The sequence below is a fragment of the Asterias rubens genome, chromosome 13 (assembly GCF_902459465.1).
Source record: "Asterias rubens chromosome 13, eAstRub1.3, whole genome shotgun sequence".
Classification (NCBI taxonomy): domain Eukaryota; kingdom Metazoa; phylum Echinodermata; class Asteroidea; order Forcipulatida; family Asteriidae; genus Asterias; species Asterias rubens.
The window spans coordinates 13,595,519-13,615,097 of NC_047074.1; the positions used below are offsets into that span (position 1 = coordinate 13,595,519).

Sequence of the window (19,579 nt, forward strand, 5' to 3'; positions counted from 1 at the left end):
TCGTTTTTATGCCAATGCAATTTTTGTTGACAATATTGGTATGGAGTACACAATGTACACAAATTCTTAATCGACCCGCGATTAAACACTGTCACACAAAGTTTGAATAACAGTACTTTTGAATAATGCACTTTAACGAAAGGAAAACATTTATTCAGGCTATAATTTTTACTCTGATGTTTTAAAAAATGTACACGTGAAAATTTATTTTCAAAACTGCGTATGCAATAAACTATGAAATGAAGAAATTATTTTGTTCCTATTTTTGGGGGGCGTTCCATACATGTGAAACGGATCATTGGTCGGCGGTCAGGTCAGGTGACAGGTCATATGACCAAGTAGTAAAACCACAGCAGTGTGTAAAGTCTGCATTCTTCATGATCCTGCACTCAGCTCAGTCTGCATTTGCCACTTGTCTATTGTAATTAAACCGTCCAAATTCAACTTTTGTAAGCAGAGAAACTAAGAACATGGTAAGCTTTTCTTTTATCCTTAGTTGTAGCGGAGTGTGTACCAGAACTTTGGAAATTATTTGTTTTAATTCATTTGTGTGATGATGGGATTCTGTTCTATTTCTATTGCACAAACTAGGCATATTAATTAAAAACTAGAGTTATATTATCAAAGTGGGGGTGTACGTGTGGGTACTCTTGAGTCTTACCAACAATAGAACAATGAGGTTCATTGTAGTCATAGGTAGTTCTAGGTAGGAGGTAGAATTATTTCGGTTTTGTCCGCTACCGTCTCCCGTAGCAAAACCGCGTAGTTCTAGGATAGGAGTAGGTAGGAGCAGGGTGTGGGTAAAAAGCTACTCCTTGATTCTTGAACTATAAAGCAGGATAAGTCAAGTGGCCCATTATTGTTCAAGTGTATAGTGTATTCTCTGGCAAAATCAAGCGACTTTGGTTGGCAACAAAAGTTTTGCACAATATGTCATGTATGTAGTCTACATCCGAAGCCGTTCATTCACACACATGGCCTTATTTTTATTTTAGAGATTTTTATAAATTGATTATGTTTTCTTCGGTTACCAAACAGAAATGTTATTTGTTGTTCCATGTTTTTTTTTCTCACAGAGCGGACCAGGACCTCACAATCTAGACAGGGTACCAGGACAAGATGGTTACCTCATTATCAATTCAGATGGTGCTGTGATGGCGGTAAGTTGATGTTCTTGTAGCTTCACCTAAGAGTGTCCTTGAGTAGTGCAACTTTTTTTGCCAAATATTTCAACGATTTGTTTTTCAACGACACATCTTTGTGATTTGTTTGCAGTCGTCTGGTGCGCTAGAGAATGATGAAAGGACGGCAGGTATTCTGATGAACATGGTACGTCTTGCAAGCCGCGTCAAGATCAACGCAGATAAACCTGAAACGTTCAAAAGGTTATCAGGTAAAAGTCTCTTCTCAAAATTATTGCTGGTGTTTTCTTCAGAAGGCGGGCAAGAAACCTTCTGAATCTAAAAAACAAACAAACATTAATTTGTTTTACCCTTGATTAAGCACTGTATACCAAAGATTATAGAGCGCCAAAGGCGCAAGATGTGGAACTGAAGCTTTATCCATTATTGGAACAAGAAACACGCATGGCCGCCATTTCAGCAAGTGAATGTTTTGTTTCCCATTGATAGGAATGATCAATTGTCTGTACTGATCTGCACTGATCCATTGTTGTATCAAAAGAGTTACTTGCCAAAATGGCTTCGGGTGGGATTTCACATTTCAGCCCGAGTTCTGAATCTTGCGCCTTCGGCGCTCTATAATCTTTGCTGTACACTCAGTGCTTTCCTTAGTTCTGTGAAGAAAATCCTCAGGCAACTCATTTGGGGGATTCAAACCAACAATATAGGACTCAAACTGCTTGTAGCTACCGGGCAATCTGGGTGGTTTAGTTGGTAAGACACTGCTCTAGAATCGCAAAGGTCGTGGGTTCGAATCCCGCCCGAATAATTTGCCTGTGATTTTGTTTTCACAGAACTTGGGGAAAGTACCGAGTGCTAAAACACATCGTCCTAAGGGTACCACGAAAACTAATATTTGTTATCCTTGATGCAAATTTACCAAATATTAAGCAGACTTGATGATGATAATAACCAAGTTGACAATATTTTCTCTCTTTTTTTGTTTCAGTTGTCTTTGATGACTTCATGTATCTGATAACAATATCAAACGGAAAGATTTACGTCAGCAGAAGACATAGTTCACCACATGAGCCTGTTCTTGCTTAGTAATATTTCCTTATATAATCTGCTTACATAGATCATTGTCATTTGATTGGTGGAAAACACCTCACGCTAGGTGCTTTATTTTGCCATTTAGTTACTCCCATGAAACGCGACACCCAGAAATTTGTGTTACGAGTCCTATATTGATGAATATAGGACACTTGGGGCACTTTGCAGCGATGCTTCGCTGCGGCGTTTCCAAAATGGAGCAAGTTCAAGCGCGCTCCGTATGTTGTTGGGGCATATTTGTTGCACAGGCTGTAAACTCCCCAGGGAGCAAGATGGTTTAATTAATAAAGAATATGGCCTAGTGACCAGGGTTAATGATGTTGGAGCGCTTTGAAACGTGTGTAAAGCGCTGTATAAAAATCAATTATTATTATTATTATTCTATAATTTGTGACTGGTTCCATGCTCATTTTTTCTGAGTAGAAAATTTGTAGGCACTGTTGTCTACTTAAAGGGATTGTTAAGCAGTTATGCTTTAAAAACAGCCCTATGAAATTGGATGAGAGTGAGGCAGGAAGAACCAAAACTTTCCCTTAAAAATTTAATGATAATGTAACCTTCCCAGATTGCCTGATCTATTGTGACATCAACGACAACTTTTAGAAGATATTACTATTTTGGTTGGTACGACCACTGCTATTCCTTCCTTTTTGTTAAAATTAATTCCAGAACATTTTGGTTATTTTTATTCGGAATTATTGTAACAGAAATAAATAGCTGGCCCCAAAATAAGATTTGTAAATAAAATGCTTACATACATTTGTGTACAAATAAATTAGTTTTTGTCGTTTGTTTTTCTGTATTGACTTGACACACAGGCCTGCAACTTTTCAGATGTTCCGCTATTTACAACTTATTTACGGAAACTATAATGAGCTTTTGCAAACTGGGTTTAAGTCATCAGGGTGTGGGTCCGAATCCCGGTCATGGCACTTGTGTCCTTGATAATCAAGATGCTTTACTATAGTTCCTTGTTTTCCCCTAGGGGTATGAATGGGTGCCTGTGAGGGTAGAGGTTGATATTGTGTTTGAAAAAGCCACTAGCCCCACGGCACCATCGGGCTGTATACTCCCCAGGGAGCTGAGAAAGATTAAAGGAATGTTATTGGCGCAATGACCAGGGCACTAATGTAAAGTGCATTGAGACGTTAGTGCGGATGAACTAGAGGCTAATTAAGAAATCACTCGACGCTGTAGAAACTAACAATTAAACGGAAGCAATGTCAGATAAAACAACATTTGTTGCCAAATGACTTTATTAAAAAGATAATGGTGTAATTCTGAAATATATTACTTTTTGAATATATACAAGTGCACACCAGTTTGTATCACTGTGAAAAGTAATAGAACATTGAGTGCATTGACATTATCTTTTGCAGCCTAAGTTACTAATTTACAATTATTATATTTTACCTCTATTACAAAATGCAAAAATGCATTTATTTAGACCCGGCAAGATTGTATCAAATATTTAAACAATTTAACTAGAACGGACAGAAAAAAATAAGCTTTTCTGACTAAACAAATATTAATAAATAAATGGCAGAGTTTTGGGCAAGTTATGATTTTATTCAGTGGCTTTGTGGTTAACTTTATACCAAAAACATTGAAAAGTTAAGAGGTACTTTTTAAAAACAAAAATATACAGGATTAGACTTATCATGAGTTTCATACTAAGATCATTTTTGAGTGAAATTTGTTTCCCTCACTCTCAAGAAAAGTTTAACTGAAAACCTGCAGCCGATTTAACAAAACGCTAGGATTAATCTTATCTAGAGTTAGGAAGAGCACCTCGACCTAACTTATGATGGGTTCAATGCGTCATAACGTCTTTGGATACGGAACTTAACTCGTACTAAGTCCTAAGATAAATCCTAAGTTAGGAAGAGTTTGGTGAAATGAACGGCTGAACAAATAAAAACAACCTCTGATTTGAGTTGTTACAACCGAAGTGCAGGACAACTTGTTTTAAAAATGCTGAAAATTGTGCATGTTTTTTCCCCACTATTTTCTCCCGACTCAAAAGCCCACAAATTCACTGGTTTGTTTTTACATTTAAATACGTCCTTTCAGAGGGAGCAGTTTCTCACAATGTTTTAAACTATCAACAGCTCCTTATTACTCGTCACCAAGTAAGGTTTTATGCAAATAATTATTTTGAGTAATAGTGTCCACTGCCTTTAAGTTATATACCCACTTGAAAGCTTCAGGCATTCCAACAGCATTTTAAACTCTAAAAAATAAACAGCAACTCTTTTTTTCCCCCTTTAATGCGTGGCAAGTATATTTTTTTTACAGACTAAATCTTTTCATAAATTATGCCGCTTTAAATTCAAGTTATTGCAAAAGAGGGACAATCTGGTATCTGGAAAGCCATCTTTGAACGGGTAAGAAAACTTGCTTTTTGCACAAAAAAAAAACCCATTGGACAATCATAAAGTTATTGGCCAACATTTGGAAGGATACCAAGACAAAGATCAGTGGCAAACACAGGCCATGGCCTCTTTGGTTATTTAAGATCAAGGCCCGATTACATTGAGCACAAAATAATGCTTACAAAATTTCTGCTGAGCAGAAGTTACCAGAATACCAGTCATAGATTGTATATGAGAAAAGGCCTATTGGCTGGTAACCATATTCTGATAAGCACAATTAGAGTATGCTTAGCCAGTTTTTGTGCTTCAGCAGCTTTATGAAATTGGGCCCAGTCCCATCGAGGCATAAAACAAAATCAAAATAATCACAAGATCTATAATTATCAATTACGAATATCACACATCCAAGCATATGAAATAAATCACTTTTTGACATTTTCTCCGCCTTCTATTTCCTACCGTTGACCAATTGGTAACATTTTTGCATTTGAATGACTCCCTAAACATAAACTGAAAGTTAAAATAATGAAAACAAGTCATTTCAGTATAAATATGAACCCGATGAAATGCAAGCACATCTTCAGACAGCTCAAAACATTGCATATAACTTATTGCACATTTCTAGTCCAAAAATAAAAAGGTTAAATAGCTTCTCATATAAATACACATATGACATAAAAGACTGAATACTTTCATAAAACCCAGAAAGTCCCTTCGTTGGGGCCATTGATACTCAAAGTCTGTGCAAAAACATACTTTACCCTGTTGGTCAGTGCTGGAAATTTACACTATACTGCAGGCTTGAGTACAGTGATTTCAGCAGTGATTGGGGTCCTAAAGACTAACCCATTAAGCCCCACCCCATTACGTATTGACCGATCACAACCCATTGCGCAACCAAAAGTCCGACAAATTAAGGTCCGACATACGTGTGCGTATGCTTGGCGCTCGCAGCAGAGTTGTGCAGAATGGCATATTTGAGACGCCTGTTTTCTTGCTCACATGTGCGCCGTGGGCAGAGCCTAATGGATCGGTCTATTTCATAAAGCCTGTAAAGCACAAACACTTGCTAAGCAAAGAAAACTAGTGCTTAACAGAAACAGGTAGCCAGCCAAAATTACATCAAGTTTGCATTGTTGTGACTGGTGCCCCTTTTAATTTTTGCTTAGCAAAGAAGATTGTCCAGACATATTTTCTGCTAAACAGCTTTATTAGATTTGGCCATGGCCAGTCAACTTTTGAATAAACAAGTCCGGCAGTCTGGTAATTTTGAATAACAATACCTCTCTGGTTATTTCTAATTGAAACCGAGAAATACAAAATCTTTCAATTATGTCGAGTATTGAAGTAGACCATAAGACAAGAACAAGATTAATTTTCTCTTAGACGAGCTTGCTCAAAAAGGGCAGTCAGGTTGGTGAAAGGGTGTCTTGCCTCGCCTTCCACCTTTGGGACCTGGTTCGTATCCCACTGGGGGCACTAAGTGGATTGGGTTTTCAGTCCCTACTACAGAGTCGTTACTTCAGACAGAGTCGTTTCCAACAATGTTTTATACTATCAACAGCTCTCCATTGCTCGTTACCAAGTGAGTTTTATGCTGACATTATTTTGAGTAATTACCAATAGTGTCCAGTGCCTTTTTACGCTCTCTTAAAACTTATCAAAATTAAGTGGAACCATCGTGACCTATGTGTAACTGTGACCTTTGACCTTGAGTAAGCGTTCATAAGATGTAGACTTTACATCTCCTCTTGGCAATCTTGTCGATGCTGACCGATGGTTTAGGTGGCTGGATGGTTGTGGTCACTTGTTGAGTCTTGACTGGACTGTTGGTAACGCTACTTGACCTGCCACAGTAACAAGCAAAATTCAGATTATGGAATTTAATGGCTTTTTTTCACATTGAGGAAAGTAGAAGTAGCACTTACATGTAAAGACTAGTTAATTTATATGGTGGCATCACCAAGGTGACCCGGTTCAATTCCTGGCCAGGGCCACAATATGCGAGTTGAGTTGTGCGTTGGTTCTCTGCTGTGCCATAAGGGTTTTCCAGACCATCCGGTTTTCCTCCCTCGGGAAAAGTCAAACACTTTCGGTCTTGGCTGTGCTCCTTCGTCATTATAATGGGTTGATGAGGCTGGCAGCCAAAGGCGCCCTTGCATGCCTGCTTCTAAAACACGTTATAGTCGCGTCCTTTGCAATTCAGCTCTTAGCTGCGAGTAAGGATGATTAGCCCCCCAAATTATTATTATTATATTAATAATTTTGTTAAGTACTACTACTACTACCATCCTTGTCTATCAGACTAACCACTGCTAACACAGCTATTGTTTTTATTATTGTCAATTCGTAACAAATATTAGTGGCAGATAAAACAAGGTATCCAAATTAAAAAAAACAGGGTGACCAAAAGACCCCCAGACACCTCTCTGGCTAACACTATGATTATTCCCCTTACTCACCCGTTGAGTGAGTTACACGAAGCCGATGCCGATTCACCCCTATCTGCAAGATCTCCCGGCAGCGAGTGAGTGTCATCGTCACTCGTGAAGGAATTAGACCGAGAACGGTTCCCCGATATCTGGAACCGCTGATACAGCGACGAGAAGGAATGCTGCCGGGGCAGCGTTGGGCGTTTGAAACGTCGGCGGTCCCTACGAGGGAACGTGTTCGTCTGCGATGTGTCCGATGATGTGGTTGCCGTGGTGACTGGAGGTATGATTGATGGCGATGAGGGTGCTGTTGACGGTTGAGGTTGGTGATTGGGAGGAGTTGCATACTGCAGTTTCAGCTTCATGAATTTACCAATCTAAAGAAGAAAAAGAAAGCAATTATTTTTCATGAGATATGGTCAAGCATTACATGGCAAGGGACGGTCACTTTTAGGTGAGGACTACACTTAACTGTCACCAAGGGCACATTGCCACCTACTACTGAGGCTGAAACAGGGTTACCCCCTTCAAAGTCTATATGTATCATCCACTGGGAGCCTGGCTGGTAGAGCAGACTGGGTAAAGTGTAAATAATTTTACTACAAATAAACTACACACAATCAATAAAACATAAAATCAACAAAACCCACAATCAACAAAACTTTGTATTGACCCAATTCACCTGACGTCATCATCAGAGTAATCTTGACTGCGCCATACTGGTGGGCAATGTCACTGTGCATTAATAATTTCAGTGGAGTGCACATTTTAGACAACGTGGCGTTTACACGTAAACCTAGTGCCCACCAACATAAGGCCATCAAGTTATCATTTGGATATTCACTAGTATTAGACAGAGAACTAATTTCAAAGAAATTGCTCTAGGGTTTCGATGAAAATTTGTGAAACAACAAAAACAGGACAAAGACGCCTACCTCGTGAACTCCTGAGCGAACAGCTTGAAATGTGACTGAGACGTCAGTTGTCGATCCTTTGATACACATCCCTAGGTCAATCTTAGGTTGTTGACAAACTATCGATTCCTCGATGAACCTAGACGACGTCTCATCTGAGATTCAATTGAGATCAGACAAAATATTATAAATGTAAGAAAATGAAACGGGTATAAGAAATACAACAAGGAGGAAACTTCTTACATTACAAATGCACGCAAAGAATCTTGTTTTTTGATGCCCGGAGCAAATTTTCAGCATAATGGCAGATTTTATTACTGGCTGCCAATCACAGCGAGTGCCCACTTATATTTTCTAAGATGACAACATCATATCCCGAGGCTAATCACGAGAACCGTTGTTGTCTTTCCTTTGCAGAGTCAGGGTTTCATTGTGGAAATCATTTTTTCAAAGGAAAACTATTACTGAAAAAGCTCCAAAATGTTCCTAAAATTAATAATGCAGGTAGTCAATGGCATTTTTTTCTAAATACCGGCTTGAAGTGGTTAAGAAATTGGTCACATGAGTGGGTGTTGTTAGAATCAGCTACTTGTGCAAGGAAAATGTTAGTCTAACTATGCGATAGCTGCTAACCAGCATCCTTAGCTCTGGCTATGGCTATAAGCAATGCAGCCATTTAGCCACAGCCATAAGCCGTTCGTTATAGCACAGCCATTCTCTATGTGTACAGAACCCAATTTCATAAATCTGTTTAACTGAAACAAATGCTCAACAAATTTCTTTGCCAAGCACAAAATGATTGGGGCACCAGTCGCAACAGTGTTAACTTTATGGAATGTTGGCTGGTAACCTAGTTTTGCTAAGCAAGATTTTCCTGTGCTTTAGCAGGTTTTTGTGCTTACAGGCTTTATGAAATTGAGCCGTGCTAGCTACCTGTATCAGTCATAGAGCGGTTCCCAGGCATCCAGAGTAACGTTATTCCCAAGAAGTCTTGAAGATTGTTTAGTAACGTGTAGTTTACGTTAAAACTGCAGCATGAAGAAAGTGATGGCAATGTGGGTTAGTTTAGGAAGCGGTGCTTTTGGAGAGAAAAAATCATTATTCGTTTCTTATTTTTGTTTACTGATTCAGAAGCAACCAGTAATAAAACAAATAAAAACAAATTGTGTACCACTGCACTGCAGTCATCTTTGGGTTATAGATTTCCTAACTTTGGAGCTATACAGTTGATGTTAGTTGTTGTGTCTCTCATCACTTTCTAGTGGGTGAGGCATAGTCCTATAACCCTTATTTCCTTTCTTTTCTTCTTGATTTTTATCGTAGGATTGTCTGATGGAATGAGCACTTAGCTATCCATAAGGGATATTATGCTTGTTTTTCATGGGGTACTCCTTAAAAAAAAAACTAAAACTAAAGTAGTACGTTAGTTTAGTTGGTTCCTCTTGAGCAGCTTAAGGCATTGGCCTGACGTTTCGACCCTAGCAGCAGAGTTATTCTCAAAAGGCTAATTAATGTTCATGGGTGTTGTGGTCATTCAGCCTTTGAGAAAGACTCTGCTAGGGTCGAAACATCAGGCCATTAACTATTTTTTTGCATTTATACCATAGGTCCTTTTGGTTGGTAAGCAGTTTGCAGCAGCTAATTATATTATTAAATTAATTGTAATATTGAAGGGGATTGGTGTCATGGCTGGACAAGGAATGGTGAGCCAGTTGTTACAACACACAATCCATTGAGGGTGCACACAAGTGCAGTAACTGGGTGAGAGAGCTCATAATTCCATTGCAGCTACAGGCCTGCTGCAATCATGACCCCAGACCATCTCTAAAATTTGTAACAAGTGCCGAATAGAGACTGTGTGGTCGGAGCCACAGACGCCATCCACCTGTCATGTGTCACTTGTACATCAACTCCAATCCCAAATAGGCTGAGCTTGACGGATTGTGCAAACTTAAGATGTCATTCCCAATATTACAACCTGCCATCTCATAACTTTGCACACATGATGATTGATTTGCGGATTCTTTTCATATGAATAATTTTCACTTTTCGGAATTCAGAGTGACACATGTATTTTGTAGGAGGAAAGGGATGAAGTAGGGATGCTGGAAATGGGGGGTGTGGTTAAAAAAGGAGGGAGTAGTTGATAAAAGCAGGGTGAAAACATGTAGACAGATGAAATTTCTTACAATTGACTTTTGAGGCGAGAGACACACGTTTTATAATTGACTCCTTGTTTATGCTGACAAGCTTTTTATAAAAGCTTCCTATAACCAATACAGAGCTGCAAACATTTGCATGTTGTAATCAGGGAACTTTTGTACAACAATCAGGGAAATATTTACAATTATTTAGAATTAGTTAGTTACTTGTCCTAACCCCAGAGAAGATTAATCCTAGTGTTTCACGAAATTGGCTGCAGGCCTCAAAAGTCAACTCCAAGAAAGTTTTCACGGGAGTGTAGCAGAGACACAAAAAACGGCACAACGAGATGATAAAAGTTAGGGTCTGGGTTAGAAGAATCCACCCACCTGTCGCCAACCTGTACGGGTGATTCACACTGTGCAGACATGATGAAAGATGGGAAGTCTAACCGCAAGCTGGGTAGTGAGTAGTGAGTGCATACAGTCTGACAGCCCACCATGGACGGCACAAACCATGTCAGACTCAGTAATAGTGGCAACTCAGTGCCCTGTGTGTTGGTTAACGCAAGAATGGGTTATTAAATAAAGAAGCCTTCAATGAAATCTATTAGCCATTCCGAGATATGGTGCACACAATATTATCCATGGACGGCGCAAACCATGTCAGATTCAGTAATAGTGGCAACTCGGTGCCCTGTGTGTTGGTTAACGCAGGTGATAAATGAGTTACTTAATGAGTATATCTACAACAAAATCTATGGCTTTGTCTGTACGGAGTACTAGGGCTTGCAATTTACACAGGACTGTATGCAAGAGGCCAATGATTTTATCATCAGGCCAGCAAACTTTACGTCTATTAAACCCACCATGGATGGCACAAAACAGGTTAAACTTAGTAATAGTGGCAACTTAGTGCCCTGTGTTTGGTTTAAGGCGGGTGAAGAATGAGTTACTAATCATTAATTCTACAATGAAATCTATGGCTGAGGCTGCATGACCAAAGGACTTGTTGCTGTCAATGTTTACTGGTCTGTGTTGTTTTTGGCAGGTGAAAAATGAGTTACTATAAATGGAAGTCTAGCTACAATACAGTACATGGATGGCTTCATCTGTAATGGCTTGCAATGTACATGTTTATGTTTAACGGCATTGGACACTATTGGTAATTACTCAAAATGTGTTTTTTCCTTTCATAGTTATCTCGCAACTCCGACGACCAATCAAGCTCAAATTCTCACAGGTTTGTTATTTTATGCATAAGTTGAGATACACCAAGTGAGAAGACTGGTCTTTGACAATTACCAATAGTGTCCAATGTCTTTAACGTGTAGCTACTTTTGTTGCTTAAAGCAGTTCTATGAAATTTGGCCAAGGTTTGAGTTTAGTGAACCATCATAACCGTCATACTTCTGATTCTATGTTAGTCCTGAAAACGTCAGCAATGGGTTAACATGCTTATTTCTAAAACTATTCATGTATTCTTAATTTGCTTTACATCCCTCATACCATTAAAAAGGTGATATACAGGATTGGTAGAACTTTGTAAGCTTTAAGACTTAAGTATAACAATGTTTAATATCCTTACCAATTCTGTATATTACCTTCAACTTTTGCTTGTTAGTAAACCGGGAAGAAGTTGTCAATATCTTATTTAAAATATGAGTTCACCTTGGCGGGTTTGTTTCTCCAGAATTGACTGAAGTGGAGCTGGAAGACAAAAGCATGTTGTTCTAACGGTTGTAACGATAACGGTAGATTGTACGAAGAACTGGTGACCATCTCAATGAAGGTGCTATCCATCTCATCTAAGATACTGGGGATTGAGAAAGACAATAAGACCATGAAAACAATGTTAAAGGCACTGGACACCTTTGGTAATTGTCAAAGACCAGTATTCTCACTTGGTGTAACCCAACCTATTATCATAGGTTTCGAAGTTGGCAGATGGGTACCCATAATACTTGAGTACCTGACACAGGCCTGAAACATCCTCTCCTCCTCACCCTATAGAATCTAATTACTGATGCTTCATAACGAGCTATACTAACGGGTGTCGTTAACAGGTGTCGTTAACGTGTGATCAATGTTTCTATACATACTCATTGAGTGCCACCTGATCCGCTCTATGTAGCCACGCTGCTGGATGGGATGAATGCTGTAGACTATGGTTCTTATTCCATAGGACTTGAACATGGTCTAGGATCAACTTCTCTGCATAGTCATTGTTTACTGTGAAAAATAATAATAATTATTATTACTATAATGGTGGTAATGGTAGTAAGCATTCTTCAAAATTAATTCCTCTGAAATGCGCTGTTGGTAAGAAATCAATGAAAAACATTTGAATCTAAGAAACGGGGGCTTCTTGTTGTCAGAGAAAAGTCAACATGTACATACCCTTGATGATTAGAAAATGTTTGCCTGCCACTGCTACATGTTGACATCGTATTTCAGGAGGTGGTAGAATCGACAGCTCAGCTTTAACTGTTAATAAGTATCAAACGCCAATTTATCTTTGCGTTAAATGAATTCAGTAAACGGAAAGTTGGTTTCTTTTTTTGTTATGGCCTCAGGTTTCGACCCTAGCAAAGTTTTTCTCATAGCTTAAATGATTTCTTCCTTGAGAAAGACTCCCACAGGATACAAACATTTATAAAAGGACATTAACCATTGGATTGTATTCAATCGATCATTTTGGTTAGGAAGCAATTTTATTTTTTCGTTTATTTTTTTTTATGACAAAGTCTTTTCCTGTTACTAGCCAAAACACTAAATGTTTGCCATGTACCTTTTGTAACTGGTTTCCTACTCATTTTTGCTTAGCAGAAATCTGTTAAGCAGTTTTTGCCTGCTTACAAATTGAGCCCAGCAGTTTACCTGTACATCTCAACAGAGGGCGCTGTAACTGAAATACGTCCTCCATTGGCATCTGCGTAAGTAGATCAAGGTAGTTGTTGTCTCGTGTGTATCTCCGTGACGTGGCTTGGCTCGTGATGTGAACAGATACAATAAGGGTGCGTAGTGCACTTGGCAAGGTAGTCAGGGATGCTGATAGAGGAAATATGACAAGGTCTTCGTGTACAATGGGTTCGCTCTGAGGGGGAGATGGAATTAGAAGAAATAAAAAGATGTTATTGACAAGGAATTCAACTCACTGTGTATTGGTTCCTAAAGACTGAATCCCTTCTCCTTAACCCCAGTCAATCATTACAGAGACTGGACTCAATTGGTAATTGTCAAAGACCAGTCTTCTCACTTGGTGTATTTCAACATACATGCATAAAATAACAAACCTGTGAAAACTTGAGCTCAATTGGTCATCGAAGTTGCGAGATGATAATGAAAGAAAATCTACACCTTGTCACACAAAGTTGTGTGCTGTCAGATGCTTGATTTCGAGACCAAATTCTAAATCTGAGGTCTCGAATTCAAACTTGTGGAAAGTTACTTCTTTCTTGAAAACTACTACACTTCAGAGGGAGCCGTTTCTCAGAATGTTGTATACTACCAACCTCTTCCCGTTAGGCGTTACCAAGTAAGGTTTTATGCTAATAAATATTTTGAGTAATTACAATTAGTGTCCACTGCCTTTAAGAGTTTTTAGGTTAATTATAAAACTACGGGGAAATAATCTACTTTCAAATTGGAATCAAATGTATACATTAACCATTGTCAACAACTTTTGATTTTTTGTTCGTTTAATTTTATTAACCCCAAACTTTGTGGCCCACATGTCAAATTGGATGTGATTGAAAATCAGTTATTGGCAATAAATAGTACAAACAACTAAGAACATTACAAGAAGGATTAAACAAAATATGTAAAAACACACATCGACTGGATGAGGAATACAATCAATAAAACTACCATTTCATGAGTAGATGTTTGAACAATTCTAGTTTGCCATACGTGAGAACTCTTATAGGCTATGTGGAACCTTCCCAAATGTGTCCATGTTGGCATGGTTTCAATCTGTCAGCTCAAAGAAGTTACTCATACATTGAACTCTCATAGGGATTAATGAACATACAATGTTGTCCTTCTGCCAATGTGGGTTCTAAGCCTCTCCGCCTCTCTCCACGACAAACACAACAATCCCAAACCATTAAAACAAAGTTGACTGGCCACAAAACTCCTGTTTTTGTTTTTAATAATACGACTACTATGTAGGCCAAGTTTAGCGTGTCTCCACGTACTACACTCAAACAAATATATTTTGTGGGTACATAAACATGCACAATTCGAGTCATTGTAATATTTAACTACCTTATCATTACAAGCCTGGAATTATACAAAGGCCAGGCATGCCATGGCCTCCCTTGCCCAAGGTCTTGGCCGTGGTGCCCCATGAGAAGTTTCCCATAGACTTCAAGATTTTCCCATGGAAGTGCCCTTTGCAAAATTAAAAATGGCATTGCCCTCTCAATAGATCAGGCCTGCATTATATAAATTTATAACCAATCTAGACACCCACACAAGTATCCAATAAGTAACTGTATTCCTTTTACGTTTGTAGTTTGCACACCTTTCATAAATATAAGCATCGCCCTAAATCCTGACCGGAAATTAAAATTTTAAGGATGTAGTGTATAAAACTGCAACTGAACGACTGAACGCAGTTTCCTCAAGTTTATGTAGGAGGCCTCGGGTAGCCTTACAGCATTCAGGGAGGGGGGGGGGGTGTAGTTTCCACTGCTCCATGCCTGACTGACCTTTCTAGGCCTTTGGTGATTATTTCTGGAGCAAGACGGTAGATATTGAGGATGCTGTATCTGATGAGTCAGAGAATGGACAGGTGTATTGAGGCTTACTGATTATCAATACTTAGGAGGAATGTCACTGAAGAATCTTGCACTGCATGATATTTCACACCATGGTCGGGCAAAGTGTGGAATGTTTTTGTTGTGGTTTTGTACCGTTTTGTTTTGCCTTTTAAAGTGTTCATGGGAGAATATGAGGGAAGTCGTTGAGAGTTCTCAAGTCAGGACAGTTAGGCTAATTGGCTAATAATCAATACATTATGTAAATGTGGTCTCACAGAAACTGAAGTAACAAAGTTGTACTAATTACAAACAATTGTTTTTTTTATTCAATTACATGTCTGTACAATATTTAGAGAGAAAAAAAAGAACCAAATACAAGCTGTTAAAAATATTTTTCTTGATGGTAACACTGTCAAATCACCCTAAAGGATTCTCCCCATGTACGAGCTAGTATATCAGGCCTACGCGAGCAATTTGCGTGACGATATGTGCAAATTTAAGTCAGTATATAATGCAAAAACAAATTTATTTATTTCCATTTTTTTTATTCACAAAAAACTTACAGAGAAAACCATAAATGTGCATGTAAGAATGCTCAACATTGCACAGTACATGTAGGCCTATAGCTTTTAAAACCAAGATAAATACCAAGTTGAAAACATTCCGAAGACCTCAGTTCAATTGCAGCTTGTTTCGGCCAAACATCCAAACATTTGGGTCTAGAATGCCATACAGTTTTTGAAAAACCTACAGAGAACCCTGCGTTAAGCAGTGAAGCCCCAATGTGTACGTATTGACATCATGGCATTAATAATTAAATGAGTTGCAGGCAAATAACAACTCTTTATGTCAGGGTGGAAATTAGTTTGCAAATATTTATGACAGTCATCTGTAAAAGCTCTAACTGTCGTCCCAAAGCTAATTCAATCGGGTAAACTACTCACCAACACTGAGTGCAAATCCAATTGTATGGCAATTTGGATGCAGTACGCCATTGCTGATTTAAAGGCACTGGACACCTTTGGTAATTGTCAAAGACCAGTATTCTCACTTGGTGTACCTCAAGATACAACGTATGCCTAAAATAAGAAATCTGTGAAGATTTGGGGTTAATTGGTCATCGAAGTTGCAAGAAAATAATGAAAGAAACCCCTTGTTTGCACAAACTTCTATGTTTTTAGATGCCTGAGAAAGGCTTCAGGCCTGAAGTCTTTCTTAAATATTTTAGTAAGAAATTACCACTTTCTCCTCTTGTTTTTTTCAAGAGGAGTCGTTTCTCACAATGTTTTATACCAGCTTTGTTGCTCCTTAAGTTTTTATGCTAATTTTGAGTACTTTATGCAAAAAATACACTATCAGCTGCACATCATTAGTCTCCTTCCTCCCAAGGACTCTGTTTCCCAAGACATCATTTTGATTTTCCCAACTGTATGAAAAAGAACATCCTCTAAATTCTTGCCATGGTAAATGCGCAAACTGTCCGCCTCACTTTCTAGCCAACCTGTGAAATACGCTTATCGCAAGGGTCAAGGTCAGCTGGATATTAAACATGATGTTGAGAACCCAATGTCCACACTGTATAATTTGACAACCTGAATCTACTGCTCAGTGTTGCTTGAACCCGACTTGGTCAAGGCTAATTGGATTTCGATGAACGCTGTGTTTAGACATTTTAACAAATGTGACGATCTGTGCCAAAATCAGACACTTCTTGGAAATACTAATGTGGCAGTTTAAGGCCTGGAATTATATGGAGGTCATGGCTTCTGTTGCCCCTTGTCTTGGCCTTGGTGGCCCTTCAAAACTTTCCCATAGACTTTTTCCAATAGAAGTGACCTTTTAAAAACGAAAATGGCCTTGCCCTCTCCAAAACTAAAATGGCCTTGCCCTCTCCAAAACTAAAATGGCCTTGCCCTCTCCAAAACGAAAATGACCTTGCCCTCTCCAGAATGAAATTCCAGGCAATAAGACAACCCAGGTGTTGTCCCCAGTTTTGTTCAAAACTGTGGGGCATTCTGGACTCAAATTGTTTTAAGTTTGGCTGAAGCACGCTGAATTGAAACAACGTCTTCAGAATTCTGGTGTTTTTGTTCTAGTTTAAAAAGCCCTTATTGTGCAATCTGGAGCAATTTTATGGTTTCTCTTATGTTTTTTGTAAACAAATAATAATTAGTAAATAAATAAATAATGATTATTTTTTGTATTTTTTGCGTACCGGCCGAAATGTGCACAAAATTCTCACACATGCCCCCTTTGTCTTAAAAAAAAAAAATTACCATCAGTGAGTAAAAAGTCAAATATTGTCATTTGGAAAAGAGAGTCAAAAGACCATAGTTTGTTATTTACACATGTAACTTTCTAGAAATGGTATTTTCTGTATTTCAGTGTTTCATCATCAGGAAGATGAGCAAGCTTTACTGTAACCTTAAAAAAAAACTGGTTGATTTTGGATGAGTAAAAATAAGAAAATCCCTGGATACTCAAGTTAAAAAATTAAGAGGCCTTTATGGATTAAATTGATATGATCACGGAGCACCAAAGGTTGCTTCCGAGAAAAAAAACGTAGACACTTACACTTCAGTCTTAACCGAGTTGGTTCTCGACAGATCCATTACCAGGTAGGAAAAAAAATCATATTATTGATCCAATATTCATAGCAACAGTAACTAAGGTTCTTGATGGTTTAATTTGTTAATGAGAACACAGAAACGGACAGACGTATGTAGTCGAAAAGCCTACGATATTGATCTGTTTTCAAGGGTTGGTGGAATAAAAAATGTTTAAGGGTGTGCAGGTTTGTCGTAATTAAGAAAAGCATGACCGTCGTACAGGATAATTGACAGAGGCAAGCTTGTGAGTACCAGGCAGAAAATGTGCAGTGACTGTGCACAGAAGCGGTGATTTGTGCACTCAATGGGGAGGGGGGAAAAAACACAATACAGATTCAGCGCTTGGTAAATGTCAAGAGTAAGATCTGGACATTGATCGACTGAGCCTGACTAAATCAAATGCATTCAAACCCCAAGGTAGGAGTGCACTCTGCCGAACTGGCCCTTTTCTTTCAACAAAATTACACAGACGACTGTGGAGACTTTTAAGTCCACAAGCCATGGCATTTTCTGAAAATACCAGCTGTACATACAGAAGAAACCTACAAGTTCCCCAACCAACGCCAGTCTTGCAAGAAATGCATTCGAACCCCGATAGTAGCGGGTGCACTCTGTGCAAGTGGCTCTTTTCTTTCCACAGAATTACACAGGAGATTGTGAATATATTTACGTCCACAAGCCATGGGGTTTTCTGCAGATGTACATACTGGAAAAAAAAAAAAAAAACTAAAACCTACAACCAACGCCAGTCTTGCAAGAAATGCATTCGGACCCAGATAGTAGCGGTTGCACTCTCTGCCCAACTGGCTCATTCCTTTCCACAGAATTACACGGGAGACTGTGAAGACTTTTACATCCACAAGCCATGGGGTTTACTGATAATACCAGGGGCTGTACATATATACAGGAGAAACCCATGTACCAACGCTAGTTGTAGAACAAATTTGAAGGTATGTACACGTACACCTGTGGAACTCTGTGGTTCTAGTATGTACAAATTACAAAATACAAGACCAGGGTTTAAGAATGTCTTAAAACTCCTGGCTCAAAGTATCTTCTTTCTGAGTAAATCAATGAGTAAAATGAGCTATCCAACCACGACATTTTCGCTTTCATCTTGCCGGATATTTTACAACAAATTCCTTTGTATAAATTTTAAAAATTAAAGTAAGTTTCCAGAAACAAAAACAAAATAATGCAATTTGTTTTGGTCATTTAACCCGCAGGAAAAGGCTATTCATAAATTAATGTTCTTCTATTCTAGAAACTAAATAAGGCTCAAGGGGGAGCCTTATTATAGAAGTATTCATAACTTATTTATCTGATTTTCACCAATTCAAAATCAAATATCAATATATTTTACAAAGCAAAAAAAAAACGAACAAACAAACTAACACATTAAAATGAAGACAAAACTTGTATTATTTGTTATAATAAAATATAAAATAATGTCAGTGACTGAGATCTAACTTAACTAACAATAACATTTGCATTGCACTGTGAATGTGACTGCAGTTGCAGTGAAATTTAATATTATTATTATTTTTGTTAGTATAGACCCCCTACCTAATAAAAAACATTGCACGAATTTAATTAATTAAATTATTCTCACCTCTTTGCTGCTGGTCGCACTTTTACCAATGTTGAATGTTGCAAATGATTTGCAAATCCTCGTTGATCTATTTATCGAATTAGAGGGTCTGGAGCTATGTACACGCCCCCCAGATTTCGATCGTGCTGGAGATTTCGTAATACAGGTAAGTGCATTGTTTTCTGTTGCAGACGAGCAGCCGACATTCGCTTTGCAGTGCACGGATCGTACAGCCGACTGCCAATCCTGCAGTCTCTCTTTGCAGCCATTTTCACCCACATATTGCACTACCAGAGCGAAGTTTATCCGCTCACCGGAGTAAATTTTACATCTTGGCGGTATCTCTTTAATTTGAACCCAGTCTGTTGGCTCTTTCGACGGGAAAACCAGCTCAAATTTGCACTCTTTCTGCAACACGTCCAAATCGTCCGCCATGTTTACAATGTACAATTCCGCGCATGGGTAGTTGGACTGATGGGCGGTGATCCAAATGGGTTTTTTCTTACGAGTAATTTGA

The 19,579-nt window shown here is 38.5% G+C and overlaps 2 protein-coding genes across 2 annotated transcripts; one reads left to right on the top strand and one right to left on the bottom strand.

Moving 5' to 3' along the window:
- The first annotated feature begins 319 nt into the window (after positions 1-319).
- On the top strand, positions 320-3,009 carry LOC117298622 (ragulator complex protein LAMTOR4-like). The gene is made up of 4 exons (XM_033781942.1): positions 320-473; positions 1,077-1,160; positions 1,276-1,393; positions 2,131-3,009. The coding sequence occupies exons 1-4, from the start codon at positions 471-473 to the stop codon at positions 2,226-2,228; spliced, it is 303 nt and encodes a 100-aa protein (XP_033637833.1). The 5' UTR covers positions 320-470; the 3' UTR covers positions 2,229-3,009.
- Positions 3,010-5,752: 2,743 nt separating this feature from the next.
- On the bottom strand, positions 5,753-19,579 carry LOC117298370 (microtubule-associated protein 11-like). Its single transcript, XM_033781595.1, has 10 exons — positions 19,084-19,579; positions 12,977-13,193; positions 12,497-12,583; positions 12,199-12,328; positions 11,768-11,912; positions 10,487-10,647; positions 8,889-8,983; positions 7,977-8,110; positions 7,072-7,418; positions 5,753-6,456 (listed from the first exon to the last, which is right to left on the bottom strand). The coding sequence occupies exons 1-10, from the start codon at positions 19,495-19,497 to the stop codon at positions 6,333-6,335; spliced, it is 1,854 nt and encodes a 617-aa protein (XP_033637486.1). The 5' UTR covers positions 19,498-19,579; the 3' UTR covers positions 5,753-6,332.